This window comes from Acinonyx jubatus, chromosome E4, assembly GCF_027475565.1.
Source record: "Acinonyx jubatus isolate Ajub_Pintada_27869175 chromosome E4, VMU_Ajub_asm_v1.0, whole genome shotgun sequence".
In the NCBI taxonomy this organism is placed as follows: domain Eukaryota; kingdom Metazoa; phylum Chordata; class Mammalia; order Carnivora; family Felidae; genus Acinonyx; species Acinonyx jubatus.
In genome coordinates this window covers 36,904,501-36,920,790 of record NC_069395.1, presented here as the reverse complement: position 1 = coordinate 36,920,790, position 16,290 = coordinate 36,904,501, and the positions used below count along the sequence as shown (strand labels likewise).

General features: G+C 40.7%; 1 protein-coding gene across 3 annotated transcripts in view; it reads right to left on the bottom strand.

The window, feature by feature from the left end:
• Positions 1–6,097: 6,097 nt before the first annotated feature.
• TRAF5 (TNF receptor associated factor 5) overlaps positions 6,098–16,290 on the bottom strand; it is a 51,346-nt gene continuing 41,153 nt past the window's right edge. For all 3 annotated transcript variants that reach the window (XM_027074492.2, XM_027074491.2, XM_027074493.2), the window contains 4 exons: positions 15,581–15,673; positions 11,479–11,619; positions 9,201–9,369; positions 6,098–8,535 (listed from right to left, as the gene is read on the bottom strand). In XM_027074492.2, the coding sequence (XP_026930293.1) occupies positions 7,958–8,535; positions 9,201–9,369; positions 11,479–11,619; positions 15,581–15,673 (981 nt within the window). In that variant the 3' untranslated portion in view covers positions 6,098–7,957. The remainder of the gene's footprint in view (positions 8,536–9,200; positions 9,370–11,478; positions 11,620–15,580; positions 15,674–16,290) is intronic.

The window sequence follows — 16,290 nt, the reverse complement described above, 5'->3', positions numbered from 1 at the left end:
TGATTTCACATTGTTCTTATTCATTCTTACATATTCAATTGAAGTCTTTTTTCTTTTTCTTGATCAGATTTTTTGAACCACGTTTTGGTTTTTGACTGATTGATTTTGATTTTTTATAGATAACCTTTATCTAGAAGTTTTTTCTCTTTCATTAATGTGTGCCTTTATTAATTTCTTATTTCTTTGTTTTTTTGTGTGTGTTTTGTTTTTGTAGAATCTTGAGTTGAAAGCTTATTTTCTTTAAAATGTTTAATAGGAAAGGGGCACCTGGGTGGCTCAGTCAGTTAAGCATCTGACTTCAGCTCAGGTCATGATCTTGTGGTTCTTGAGTTCGAGCCCCGAATGGGCTCTGTGCTGACAGCTGAAAGCCTAGAGCCTACTTCAGATTCTGTGTCTCCCTCTCTCTCTGCCCCTCCCCACTCGCACTCTGCCTGTCTCTCTCTCTCAAAAATAAACACACACACAAAAATGAAATATTCAATAGGAAATATTACAAACATAACATTAGAGAATAATATGAACACCTATATACCAACCACTTCACTTTATCACATTTTAACATTTTTCCATATTTTCTTCACAATTTACTGTTATTCAGTTATAGCCTCTTGTGAACACTTCTGCAATCTTTCTCCCTCTCTTCTTCCCTAAAATGAACTCCTTCCCATGAAAGCTTTTATACATACATACATATATATGTGTGTGTGTGCATGTGTGTGTATAATGTATATATAGCTATATAAGTACCTGTAGTATTATTTTGTAGGTTTTTAAACCTAATATTAATGTTACCATTGTGTAACTTGCTTTTGTCATTCAAAGTTATGTTTGTGAAAGCTATCCATATCATTTCATGTACTTCTTACTTTTTCATCTTAACTGCTGATCTTTACATACATTCCATTGTATGACTAGGAAGCAATTTATCCATTCTCCTGTTGCTAGTAATTTAATTACTCCTGGCATTTGCTGTTACAACACAGTTAACGGACATTCTTTAACGTATCTTATTAGGCACATCACAAGAATTTTCCAGTGTATGTCTAGAAGTGGAACAGCAAGGTTTGAACAATCCAACTTTAATGCCAGAGTCTTCTCTAGTGTTTGTGCCAGTTTACCCTGCCCCCAACAGTGTAGGAGTTTCTGTTGCCTCATGATGTTGCTTCACATCCATGCCATCCCTTGTTTGTTTTTTCCCAGGGTTTTTTGTTTTGTTTTGTTTTGCTATTGTAAACAATGCTGGTAGTAAACTTCATTGTATGTGTCTCCTGGTACACATGCGCAAAAGTATCCCTGATACATAACTAATGATGGAGTTGTTAGCTCTGTTTTGTTACAGATATATGTTTAAAAAGCATATACATATGCCCCCATATTGGAGATATTTCCTCTTTTAATAGTAAAATTTAAACCATTCATATTTATGTGCTTAGATTTAATTCTAACTTGTTTTTCTATATGTTGTGCTTCCTGTTGTTTTCTTCGCTTTTCTGTCTTTGGTTTGATAAAGTTCCTTTTTCCAGATTTTTTTTTCTTTAGTAGTTTGAAAATTTTATGTTCAATTTTTATCTAGTGGCTACTTTTACTGTATTTTAGCTTATTTAAATTTGTACTTTTATATAGTCATGTGGAGTTTATCAGCATTTTTATGAGGCAATCTTATACAGTGTTAAGAGTAGAGACTCTGAGGCCAGAATGCCTAGATTCAAATCCTGGCTTTCCCATCTATTAGCTGTGTAACCTAGAGCTTATTACATAACCTCTCTGTGCTTCAATTGCCTCATCTGTAAAATGGGGATAAAATAGCATATACCTGATAAGATTATTGAGAGGATTAGTGTGTTAATGTATAATAAGTATGTAAAATTCTTAGGACAATGCCTAGCATGCAGGGCATAGATCTAATCACTACTTTTCTCATTTATGTAATGGATATAATACCTGATTTGTTATAAAAATAATGCATTATTGCATATATACTATTCAGTTTGTTTATTCATTTATTTATTTATTTATTTTTAATATGAAATTTATTGTCAAATTAGTTTCCATACAACACTCAGTGCTCATCCCAACAGGCACCCTCCTCAATACCCATCACCCACCCTCCTCTCCCTCCCACCCCCAATCAACCCTCAGTTCTGTTTTTAAGAGTCTCTTATGTTTTGTCTCCCTCCCTCTCTAACCTTTTTTTTTTTCCTTCCCCTCCCCCATGGTCTTCTGTTTATTCAGTTTAATATAATGAGTACCTTCTATGCACTTGAACTAGTATGCTTTTTGGCTTCAAGGAGTTCATGATCTAGTAAAGACACAGACCTAGAAACACAGGTGCATTATGACATAACCTTAATACTGTTTCCATGTCCTCTCTTGTCCCCTTCTTATCTATGTTCCATACAGAGCAGTTTTAGAACACATTAATCAAATCGTGTATTCCCCTGCCAAAATCATGTCCACTTTCATTACACTTTACATAAACCACAGTCTCCTCGCTATGACTTTAACATTAGACTCTGGGCCCTGCCTCCCTTTCTAATTTCATCAAGTCCCACTCTCCTCCCTTCTGGTGGCCCCTGCCACACAGGCCTCTTTTCAGTTCCTTAAACCAACTCGCTTTTTCCTCAGTGTCCTCTGCCCAGAATTTTCATCCCACCTGCTCTGACTCATCATGGCTGACTCATCTTTCAGGTCTCGGCTTGATTCAGTCAGGTTCTTAGTTACAGACAACAGAATCCAATCTGGCGAAGATTGGGACTTTGTGAATATTACGTAGCCCCTGAGTCTCCAGGAAGACCAGAAGCCAGATGCAGGTGCAGCACAGCTGGGTATGATACCCAAACACGCTAGAGGCTCTAGTGAAAATCCACTGCTGCCACCACCACCTGACACCAAAATCACAACTTCTACGAACACAGGCTCTGAAAGTAAGGATGAGGGAACCAGTCCCTTCGGTACACTCATCACCCTCACCACTGGGTAGCCCGAGTGGCACATTTCTTTCTTCACCTTTTTTTCCCCTAATGTGTTTATTTATTTGTTTTGAGAGAGAGCACCTGCCCTAGCGGGGGCTGGGGGCCGAAAGAGACGGAAATAGAGAAAGAATGCCAAGCAGGCTCCAAGCTGCCAATGCAGAGTTGGACGTGGGGCTCAAACTCACGAACAATGAGATCATGACCTGAGCTGAAACCAAGAGTCGGAGGCTTAACTGACCCAGCCCCCCCAGGCACTCCTCCTTTTTCATCTTGCAAATGTTTCTTGCAACAAAAAAGTTGAATCTTTCCAACTTTATCTTCCAAGTTTAAGTTTTGCCAGACCATGCCTGATTGGTAGGGCCTAGGTCACTTATGCCTGTGCTGCAGAGGGGGTCAAGGAGGCGAGTCTTGTCACATTAAACTCCTCAGGTATTATAAGCATGTCCAAAGGGGCTGGACAGTCAGAAAACATGTCCTGTGAACACTAAATAGCATGTTACCTCAGCAAAAGGCACTCCCCAATAACCCTAAATATGCACATACTCTCTCCAGCCCAGTCCTATTATTCTTTCCCTGTACTCTGTCATTTTCTTCAAGGCTTTTATCACAACTTGTACTGTATATTTGTTCAAATGCCTTATGAATCCTGGAGCCAGAGTCTAGTCTCCATGTGGAGTTTCACTTGAATACGTATGACTCAAGCAGCCAAAAATAATTTAAAAATGTATTTCAGTCTTTAACGTGGATCTCTTAGAAGAAAAAAACATCAAGGGGGCTCCAGTCACAATTCCCAAAGGTTCTCATAGGTTCATATTCCCTTTTCTCTCTTCTTTCACTTTCCTCCAGTCCTTGTGTGTGTTGGTTTATCATTTCTTCATAAATTTTGCCCCTAGGGCTCTGTCTTCAAATGTTTTCTGCCTGCTCTCATCTTGCATCACAAACATGCAGCACTGGTCTGTGAGATACATTTTTCTCAGAGCACAGGGTGAAGAAGTGGAGAGGCAAAGTCCTTATCGGACAGAGAAGGCTGAGAGTATTTACACATTGAACATTCTGGCTCACCATTTGTGACTGACCTCCAGATTATAAATTTTATGAAGACAGGGACAAGATCTGTTCTATTTGTGCCTAATACAAAAATCTGACAAATACATAGCCAATTAATACTTGTTTTCTAGAAAAGAGAGAAGTCCAGGGGTGCCTGGGTGGCTCAGTCAGTTAAGCTTTAAGCGTCCAGCTCTTGATTTCGGCTCAGGTCATGATCTCACAGTTCATGAGATTGAGCCCCGTGTGGGGCTGGCTCTGCACTGGACAGCATTGAGCCTGCTTGGAATTCTTTCTCTCCTGCTCTCTCCGCCCCTCTCCTGCTCTCTCTCTCTCTCTCTCCCTCTCAAGTAATAAACATTTTTTGAAAAAAAGAAAAGTCCAACAATTGGAGTATAGACCAGGAAGTCTACAGCACAGAGCCGGAGCTCTCGGCCTAGTGAAGGGTCGAAGGTGGTGAGTGGGATGTACAGTAAGTGAGGACTAATTTGGGAAGACATCCTGGAGATGAAACCAAAGAATCTTAAACAGAAAGACTTCATCATGCAAAGAAAGAGGTAAGGATAGTGAAGAGTATTCCAGTTAGAAGTGCAGCACCAGCACACAGAAATGTCCAATGGCTTGGGGTGCTATTGCTAAATATGAAGTAGGAGGACTGTCAGGAGGTGGGGGGGGGGGGAGCGTGCAGAGGCAGGCATGCAGAGCCTTGGCTTTGGCCTTTGGGTGATGTGGCCACAGTGGGTGTTGCGAGGAGTCATTCTCAGGTTTTCATTTCAGAGAGATTACTGGGTGGCAGGTGAGGTTAGACGTGAAGAGGTGAAAGGAAAAAGTGTAGCCAAAAACGTAGGCCTGCAAACAGGACAGTAGTGGGCAGTAGAAACAGGTAGTAGGAATAGTTTCAAGAAATTACTTGGAAGTCAAATTGGCAGTACTGGGTGGGTGACTGGACGGGGAAGGTGAGGGAGGAATCTAGAATAGTGTCCAAACTTCTGGCTTGGATGATGAGGTCATTGGCCGGGGTAGAATAAACAGGAAGCATCACAGGTGGGCAGTGGCGGGGAGAGTGGGAAGATCTCCAGTTCAGTTATGGTGAAGTGTACTTTAAGGTACCTGTGGGACTTGAAAGATCAGATGTGCAGCAGGTACTTGGTATTTGAGCCTGCAGCTTAAGGCAAAGGCTGAGGAGGGAGTGGCATGGAGGGGGCGGACTGTGAGCTTAAGAGTTGGCTGTGGGGTACGCTGCGAGGGACCACTGTTGGCAGGGTGGCCCTGCTGACATTCTTTGCCTTCCTACCTCCCTTGGTACTTCTCCTCATCTCCTCTCCCTCCTCCCCTAAAATGTGGTGTTCTGAGGTGATTGCACCACCTGGGTCCCCTACTATGCATCCATCAAGGCTTTATCTCCAGCCCACAATTCTTAGGTACAATTAAGACCCATGTCTGCAACCACTTTCTAAGAGAAAAGAGGTAGTTGGCAGTGTGGACCGATTGCCCAAAGCACCACACAAAGGCTTTGTGCTCTCTGTTCTGTTTAGTTGTGCTCAAGATTGGCACTGTGAATTGGAACTGGCTGTGACTATCTCTTGTTTCTCTGAAAAATCAAATTTGGATATCAAGGGTCAGAGTTCAGATCTGTTAATATGCATTCATATGTAGAGTACCTCCCCATCCTACCTTAATCCTGTACATGCCTTTCTTAACTTCCCTCTTACACCTATTTTTTTTCTTTTCATCAGGAATTGAAATCTAACCAAAATAGAATAAACTTAAATATTTGTGATATAGAGGCACCCCGCTGGCTCGGTCAGTAGAGCATGGGACTCTTGATCTTGGGGTTGTGATTTTGAGCCCTATATTGAGTGTAGAGATTACTTAAAAAATAAAATCTTTAAATATTTCTGACATAGAATAAAAATAACTGCTCAGATCGTAAAAGAGGAAAAACCGTTTACATGGATCCACTTCTATAAAACAAAAATCACAACTCTTATTTTTGAGAAAGAGTCCTTTTTACTCTGTAATACCTTGTTTCATGATCACTGTTTCAATGATGAAGGGACTCTGAACTCATAAGCAAACCATGCCATGATTGAAGCTTTTTATGTAGAGAAGCTGGTTAGAACACAAAACCAGTATTTTGATAAATTCACTTTAAAATGTTTTTCATACCCACTTAAAACTAATTACAACAATATGATCTTCTACTCCCAAGGACTTGGACTGGATTAGGAACATTGAAAACAAACACACAGAACCACTGGGTCTGGCTCTGTGATCTACAGAAATGCTTCCTGAGTGTGTGTGAGGTCAATCTGTTGACCATCAATTGTGCCAGAGTTCACCAGCAGCTACAGTGTTGTTCTTTAGTATGTTTCCATTGTGAACTTATTTCTTTAAGTCTTTGGGATGATTTCTGCAAGATGAGTCTTTAGCATCTTGAAATTTTTCAGAGAAGAGATTAAGAAAGTCTCAATTATTCCAGAAGCCACTGGTATAAAAATCATGTTTATTTTATCAGATCGACTGCTCAAAAGCTATAAGGTACACGGTCCTCACTCGGGTAAGCTGCATTAAGTGGCCCTCAGCCCAGGGCACTTTATCCCCACACACTCAAGGGAGTCGGCTTGAATGTCAGGAAACACTGAGTTGCATAACAACAAAGGAGGGCTCAGGAAAACTGGGATTCACTTGACTGGTACACACACCCTCGTAGATAGACCCACACAGACAGATGCGTAAGAACAGAATCATTTCTGTTCCTCACAAAGTACTCACAACTTCAACAAGAAAAGTCACAGGTTTATATAAATGCCCATTTTCATATCAGTTTATGAATTCAGAAGTTCTTTCAAAAAGAATAGGAGATACTGCTTTTAGCAATCAGTTTGGGATGAGAATACTTCTGACACCATAGGAATAATAATGGTGTTCTCCCTAGGTTTAAATTCCTCTTATCCATTTATGACATTTTTCTCCATCATGTACTAAATTCTACCCATCCTCACAGTAACTTACTATTATTACCAACATACTTTTAAACTAGGTGTATACATACATATACATGTACATACATATCTACTAAATTGAACCTTATGAAACTGTTAATACTTGACCTTTTCTGACCTATGAAAACAGCTTTTTTTCACATGGTTGTACGTAATAAAATATGAGCTTTAGTTGGAGGACTATATCTCCATATATATGTATAAACTATCTCTCCCTCTCTCTCTCTCTGCGCGCGCACACACACACACACACACACACACACACAGTGCAGTACTTTCTGTTTACTTCAACAGGAAGAATAAATATGCTTCCTCTATTCACCAGTTCTAACACAGCCTTGCAAAACTGTACTTGGTGACTACTGGTAATTTTTAATGAAAATATTTAGAGGTGTAGTAATTTCCACAAATTTTGTATTTGACCAAATAAAGTCTGGTCCAAACTGGGCTTATGGTCTTTGAAAGTACATCACCCAACTACTTAACTGGAGTAGTCTACCCTGGAAGATGGCTTTTGCAGGCTTATGGTCAGGTCTAGAATCAGCAGGCCAAATAATAAAATACCAAAGCATTTTCAATTCTTCCTCTGTGTCCTCAGTAACATTTCACATAGTGCCTACCATGAGACGCTATGCTAAGCACCAGTAAAACAGATATGCCCCAGACCTCGCTTTCAAGAAACTTAACATCTTTCAAGAAATATAAAAATATAAATAATGAGAGAATATTCTAAGGTTTTAAGTTTCAAACTGGGATAGAGTAAAACGTAAAAAGAAGATAGCACTTGAGAAGTTTTAAACTGCCTTCAAACACCAAGTGGCAAGAAGCCAAATACAAATGTGTACTAAGTTCAATGTCAGTCCATATGATAATCACAGGTGTCCTCCTCCATGGTTCTGGACCCAACAAGTCCTTCATCACCCCCAGAAACAGGGACTAGAGATCCTCTAGGTCAGTTAAATCCACGGCCACTTTCAGGAACACGGTGTCATCTTTAATGTAGGTGTTCTTGGCGCTCTCCAAAGTGGAATGAGCCACAAAGCGGGGGCAGCCAGACGCAATGTTCATCTCTCCATCAGGTCTTTTAAAGCTACTGCTATTGGGGTCAGCCTTGAAGGTCTCCATAATGTGGTTCTTTTTGCCACTCTGGTCCAAAAGCATCAGGGTCACCCTCTGCCTGAATGGCCACTGCAACAGTGAGTCAAACTCCCCTCGCATCACCACGAAGTACAGCGACAGGTGCGTCCCCTTCCCGGACCCATCCCCGTTTAGGTATGCTCTAGCACAGAGCCGGTAGCCGCACCGGCTGGTGTAGAAGGGCTGGCTGAAGATGGACACCGTGTGCCCATCGAGTGCCTCCCTCTTCTTCGTCTTATAGTCTGTCACCTTCCAGATGAGCTTTCCGTTATAGCAGGCACCTTCTAGCAGTTTAAATCGTTCTTCGTTTTTATTCAGCTGTGCTTTATGAATATTAATGTGGGCATCATGTTTGTTAGTCTCCCCTTCCAAAACAACTGCAAAGAAAGAAAGACAAAAAAAGATTCCATAGGCCTTAAAGTTGTCTTTAGAATTTGCCCAAAGTGGAATTGTGTTATCTGAAGAGAAAAATAAAATTCTGACATCCTAAAGATGAACTGAACTCAATGTCCACCAATGGATCATTTATATGAATAATTAACTCAGTGACTCTCATGTCTTGGCAAAAGTAGCACCAAGGAAACCCAAATACATGCTCTTGAACTGAAGCTCACCAAAGCATATAGAAGACACACAGCATTTGACTCGTGTGCATTAGCATGGTGAGGCCCATTATTTAATAACTGGGATGCTTTTAAATAGCCAAACCCTTTCAGATTTTCCTATACTTCAAACAATGTTTCCACCACATCTCTCCCTTAGTTTTTTCATTATTTTCCACTCTTCTTAAAAACCACCACTCCCTGTGTTTGGAATTTCCTGGCCCATTTCTACCCTTTGCCTGTTCCAGCCCCTGCTCATCGCTGTCCATCATTTTCCCCCGAGTGGCCAGAATCTCATGCTGTTCTGTTTCACAAGTACCAGATTCGACCATTGTTTATCATGGACAGCTGCGACTCTCCGTCTGGCCAGGTGTTTGCTTGTTCCAGAAACATATGCAGACAACAGAGTCATCCAAAGAGAAGTAAAATACGTGCCATACCTAGTCTTTGATCATTGGTTTCTAGTAGAGTAATTTTCTGCTTCACTGTATCAATCGCTTCCACCAAAGGCCTCAGATCAAATTTATTTTGTTGCTGGTTAGCCACTTGTAATAACTGACGCACTTGAGCTTCTAGCCAAGCGGACTTGTCAATGAGACTGGCAAGAGCCTTTCAGTACAACATGGATCATAATGTAAAAAAGAAAAAAAAGTTAATATCTTAGTAATTCATTGATATTGAATTTTTTCAACCCAAACATTTCACATTTAATTAATCAATTAATGCAATGAAAAATGCACAGTCTGGAAGAGAAAATTCAGTGAGGTTCACAGAGAGATGAACTACCTAGTATCTTCCTCCTCCCTCCGGTCACAGCTCCTGTTCCAAATTTTTGAACTTCTCTTCATCTGACTTATACTCCTCCCTCAATTTCTATCCATTTGGTGCTCTAACCTATCTTTATATCTTTGTTCTCCTGTTGTCTCTCCTCTTGCCTTAATCACTTCCTTCTTAGAGGCTATTCTGATCCACGCCTGCTCTGTTAGAAGGCAGAGAATGAGCTGGAAATAGACCCATCCGTTCTGGCCTGAGCCCTACAAGTGGTCCAGAAGTGCAATGAGGTAAGGCTTGAACTTTAGATTCTCTGCCTGAGTAGAAGAGAGTAAATAAAACTAGACCCATACTTCTCTTCCACACTTGCCCCTCAGGACCTTAACGCTGGCTGGTTTTGTGTTAGAAAAAGGTCAGAATTGAGATAATAACAAATAAAGATTTCCTTTTTTTCTACACACACACACACACACACACACACAGTGTGCTGACAAAATATGGGGAAATTACATGGCCTGCATTTTTCTGGGATAGTCCACATTTCAAAACTGCTACCCATACCACAGGTCTTAAGATCCTTTTCACCACAGGGGCGCCCGAGTGGCTTAGTCGGCTGAGCGTCCAACTTCGGCTCAGGTCATGATCTCGAGGTTCGTGAAATCAAAGCACATCCCCCCTCCCCCCATCAGGCTGACATGATGACAGTGCAGAGCCTGCTTGGGATTCTCTCTCTCTCTCTCTCTCTCTCTCTCTCTCCTTCTCTCTGCCCTTGCCCCACTCATACTGTCCTTCTCTCTCAAAATAAACATTAAAAATTTTTTTTACCATAAATTTTATAACTACAGTAAAGATACTATTCATTAGAAATTTGTTTATGGTTACTTAACATTCATGATTTGCAAGTAATTTTTGATATATTTTAGTGTTTAAAGCATTTTATTCCCAGGGCACCTGGGTGGCCCAGTGGGTTAAGAGTCCGACTTTGGCTCAGGTCATGATCTCACAGCTCATGAGTTTGAGCCTTGCATCAGGCTCTGTGCTGACAGCTCACAGCCTGGAGCCTGCTTCAGATTCTGTGTCTCCCTCTCTCTCTGCTCCTCCCCTGCTCATGCTGTTGCTCTCTCAAAAATAAACATTAAAAAAATTTTTTTTAAATAAATAAAGCATTTTATTCCCAAGGGAATTAATATTTCACTTTGTTGACTATGGATACACTCAATGAATCTTACATAAAGGAACTAATATTGGCCCAACATCAATTATATCCCTAATTGCCATAAATTATATAAAGTATTATGTCAATTCTGTTAATACCTTAGTTATATTATTATAATTAAATATAACATAAATAAATATAATATTATAATTACAAAATTATATTAGTTAACTTACTGACATTGTTAAATGTACTGGGGTTATGTAAAAGAAGATCTTTATTCTTATGAAATACATAGTTTAGTGTGTACAGGTACAGGGCCATAATATATACAGCTTACTCTCAAATGCTTCAGAAAGTACATACACATACAGCAACAGAGATGTAGAGAGATATGGGACAAAATACTAACAATGGGTGAATTTGGGCGGAGAATGCACAGATTTTTTTTTTTTTTTTTTTTTGAGAGAGAGACAGAGAGAGAGAGAGAGAGCATGTGCACAAGCAGGGGAGGGGCAGAGGATCCAAAGCAGGCTCCATGCTGACAGCAGAGAACCCAATATGGGGCTCAAACTCACCAACTATGAGATCATGACCTGAGCCGAAGTCTGACACTTAACTGACTGAGCCACCCAGGCACCCCAAGAATACATGGGTATTTTTAAGCACTATCTTATTCTTACAGCTTTTCTTTACATTTGAAATTATCTCCACTTAAGAAGTTATAAGAAAAACCCTGACTGCCAATTGAAGGCCAAATCTTGGCTATGAATAGAGAGGCCATTTCTCACCTGGATGTTTGAGAGGAAGCTTCCATTTTTGCCGAGTAGCTGTGCAAACTGCTTGAACTCCTTTTCGAATTTCTTTACTGTTTCTGCTAACTGCTGGATTTTACTTTCTTTCTGTTCTAGGCTCTTATATAAATCAGAAATCTAATAACAGAAATGGGAATGAGATCATTTAAGTGTATGTATACAAGTTAAAATAATTTAAATACAAGTCTAGAAAAATATTGCAGGTAAGAAAGTGTTTCTAGAAAAATAAATATACATGTAAGTAATGAGTCACTAAATTCTACTCCTGAAAGCGTTACTACACTATATGTTAACTAACTTGAATTTAAATAAATTTCAATAAATAACTAAATTAAATAAAAAATAAATAAATAAATAAAATAAAAAAGAAAAATACATACATGTATTTCTAGGAAAATATTTACAGGTAGATTTCTACATAATATTTGTAGGTGCTTCAAAAAAACCAGATCCACAGATTTCTCATCAGTCTTTTTCATAGCTTAACCAGCTATGATGGTTCATCTAATGATAGTGACATCACTTGACAAAATTTACTGAACTAGTTCTCTTCATTCATTCAGAATGCACTTATTAAACAACCACACAGTACTGATCATCACAGCACAGCAGATGCTATCTGCACAGTATCAATAGTAATAGCTGACATTTGCTGAATGTCTGTCATACCCTTGTATTCATTAGCTCTCTTAATTCTCAAAAAACCCTATGAGTTGGGTATGATGATCAGTTCCGTTTTATAGATAAGGAAACAGCGGTAGAGAGTTTAAGTGACCTGCCCAGCAGACAGCTAGCTTAGCAAGTGGTAGGCAAAACATGATATGCTCTTAGAATCTGTAATTATTTCAGGGAAATAACCAAAAGCTTTCGTGTGAGCCTAGACAACCCTCCTCCTATCGCCTCATCCATTCAATCAGCAATACTTACCAACTTTAAACTCCCGACACACAACAAAACAAACGATTCTTATATCTACTTCTCATTTCATCTCATTTCGTTTCACACTCACTGTAGCCTTATTTCTCACCTGGGCTGCTACAATAGCTTCCCACCTGGTCCTACACCATCCCTCGCACTCCCGCCAGATGGGAAGCTCTATGGGAATTGGGACGCATGTCCCACAGTCTGCTGTAACCTTGGCAACTGGTCTGGTGCCTGGCATCAGCAGGTATTTGATAAATATTTTTAGTATGAACGAATGATGCTCTCCCTTTCTTTACACTTGTTTTTCTCCAATTCATCCTTCATGCTGTAACCAGAGACAAATCGGTCTTGTCACTCCCCCCCCCCCCCCACCTTAACCATCCTTAGTGGCCTTCTTTTACAGACCCTACAGGGTCCTACATGATCTGCCCCTGGCTACTTTCTCAGCCTGCTGCCTATTCCCATCCCACCTGTGCCCTGCCCTGCAAGCCTACACACTTCTATTGTCCATCGAGTCCTGGTCTCTCACACACTTCGTCCTCCATCTAGAAACTACCACTTTTTAAGCCTCTACTCAAGGACACTTTCTCTCAGAAACACTTCTTCACTAGTATCACCTACCTAGGTCATCTCTCAAGTTCTAAGACCCCCTGACTACACTCTAGCATTTAACTTACCTTCATTACTCTTATTGCTTTTTTGGGTTGTTTTGGTCTTTTCCTCCACTAAACTATTGAGGCTACATCTCCCTTATTTCTTCATCCCCAAAGCCTTGCACAGTGCCTGGCACACAGAGGGCATTGGATATGTGTTTTATAAATGAACAAATGGTTGCAACAACCATCTGCTTTCTGGCCCCAGAATCTTCCATTTAGATCCTGAGAGCTGATTTCCACCTACATGGTAGACATATCTCCCTGATAAGTGTCTTCTCCCTCCACCTTACCTCTACTTGTCCTGCAGTGTCCATCTCAGATAATAATTCCATGTTCTCCACCTTCTAAACTTACAGCTTGCCATTGTGACCTTGGAGTGTCTCTCAATGCCCTTCCCATCCCCAGACACAGCCTTGGCTGAGCCACCAGCACCATCACTTCCAGTATCTTGCCTTCACCTAGTACTGAACTGCTTATTACATTGCCACTGTGCTAAGAGCTTAAATATATTAGCTCATTTAACCCTTCCAACAACCTCATTTTATGAATGAGGAAATTGGGGAAGAGCGGAGTTAAGTAGCTTGTCCAAACTCATACGGCAAGTGTGGGGCCAGGTCTCAAAACCAGGCATTCTGGCTCCAGAGCCCTCACTGTTCAATTGCCAGGCTCTACGGCTACATTGCCTAGTTCATGACAACATCCTTCTGCCTGGTCCCCCTGTCCTCATGCTCTCCTCTCCCTCTATCCATCTTCTGTGCTACCACCAGCTATCTTACTGTTTAAAGCCAAACAAGTAGTGGTTTGCCTGCCCCCACCATCCAAAACTTTGCTTCACGCCACTTTGCTTTCATGAAAGACCTGCGTTAGTGCCTGTTTCACTAACCGAAAGAAATCAAAGAGGATCTTCGCTTTTATGAAATGGTAGTTACTTCTTTGCTTTACACGACATTGGCTTATGAAAGGTTCCATAGGATTGCTCTGTTTCCCATTGTGTGGGAAACCTGTATTTTCTTATCTCGAAACCTCCATTAGCACCCCTATTACTGACAAACATTAGTTCAAACTTTGGCCCTTAAATCCTTTCTGAAACAAAGCAGATATGAATGAATAAAAAATAATAATTGAATGTACAGTATCTGCAACTTCTTAGCTTACATGGAAGGCCACTGCAATCTGCACCCAGCACACCAGTCTCCAGCTCTTTCTGGCTCATGTTCAGGAGCCTCACCACCCCAAAACCCCCGTTCCCTGAATCATCAGCCTCTCTCATAACTCCTGGTCTTGGCACAAGCTTTCCTTTTCTGGAACGTTCTTTCCCCACAACATTTAAGTTGACAAATCTTTTCTTCCTTCAAAATGAAGCTCGGATGTGCTACCTTGAAGAGCTTTCCCCAAATCCCACAGAGCAAACTGCTGCACCCTCTGTACCCCAGACTGAGTAACAGCATATCCTATGGCACGGCAACTTATCTATTTGCATTTTTGCGTTGTGAGTCCTTCAAGGGCAGAAGCTGTGTGTTTCTTGACTCAGAGCCCCTAGCAACGCACCTCATAGCTGATGTATGGCAGGTGTTTGTTGAATGAGTGGATGGATGGATGGATGGATGGATGGATGAGGCAAGTGGTACAGAAAGAACTTAGGAATGGTTATCAGGCAGTGTGCCCTCTACCAAAGTCACGGTCTGAGTGGTCTTCGCACTTTTCTCCAGGGTCTGACCTTGGAACTCACATACCTACTTTAATATGGAATTAGACACCATAAACTAATTGGCAATAATAGAATTCAGCTCCCTCTCTTCCTGACATGGGCTTGAGAAGTCTGATCCTCTGAGATGTTCTAACAAAATAATTAACTTTTATAATAATTACTCAATAGAATCAGCATTTGGAGTCCATTATGAATATTCCAGGGACTGTGGCAGGCATTTGCACACATAATTTCACTTGGTAATCACAACTCAGTGAAATACATATGTATGTATGCATTTATCAGGCTGCAAAGCTTTTCATAGGCAGGAGTTAAGACTTACTACAAAATATATAAAACCCAAAATGCCTAGAACAGATAGTTAACTATTGCTTCATGGTAAGATTGGTCTAATTAAAAAACATCAAGCACCTGCTAGTCACCTACTAGGTGCCAGATATTAACCAAAAGGCGTGTGGATAGGCTGCAGAGACAGTGTGGTATTTCTAGACTAAGAATCAGGGGACATGGGTTTGAGAGTAAATTCTACCACTTACAAGTTACAAACACATCAAAATTTCTTTGAGCTTAGTTATTTCATCTGCTGAATGAAAGGGTTGGGTCCAGAGATCTCAAAGGCACCTTCCAGTTCTAATATTCTATAATCCTATGGGTCTGCCTGGCCACTTAGTAGAAAACCATCTACCTCCAGTAGACATGTACTCAAACAGAGGAGACTATAAAAAGCCAACGATTACCAGCCCCAGTGGTTGTGATGCTTCCCCTTATATCTGAATTCTTGAATATTTACCTGTTCTTCTAACTGGAAGTTCTTTTCTAAAACCAGAAGCATGTGGTCCCGTAAGGCTGAATGCTCATGCTCCAGCAGGTTCCCCCGTTTATCCTTCAATGTGAAGAGGAAAGGAAGTCAGGCTGCTGAAAAGCTCCAAACATGAAGGTGGTGGTGAGATATTCTGCTAAAGCAGACCTTAACAATTTTGCTTGCTTGTCTGAAGCTGAGTTGCAGAAGAAACAGCCCCTCCAGGTCCCTTTCCCAGCCACAGGATTCTACAGTGCCCATGAGACAATTTTAAACTTACAGAAACAGAGAATCGGGCCACTGTCAAAATTTCAATGTGGATTTCCTTCCTTGTGCTGGGAATGTGTGACCGTGGGTCAAATGTAGTTATCCTCTGTCAACTATTCCCACACAAAACCTATCTATTTGGCGGGTTAGCTTCAGATCAGTTTCAAGCCTAGGTTAGTTCTCTCTCCTACCAAGCACACATTTTCATGCTGTCTTCTATCAAAGGCCACAGGCATGCAACCTGATTGTAAATTCAGCCCAGGCAAATTTGTTGCCCTCAAAATCAAATAACAGTTTATAAGAATAAAGGGTTACTTCTTCCCTGATGATTAAAATAGCGAATTGCAAACTGCCTATATTACTAGTAAAAGCAAATGGTAGATGTTCTGGGTGATCTGTGGACCAAAGCATACATTTATCAACAATTTTCCTTC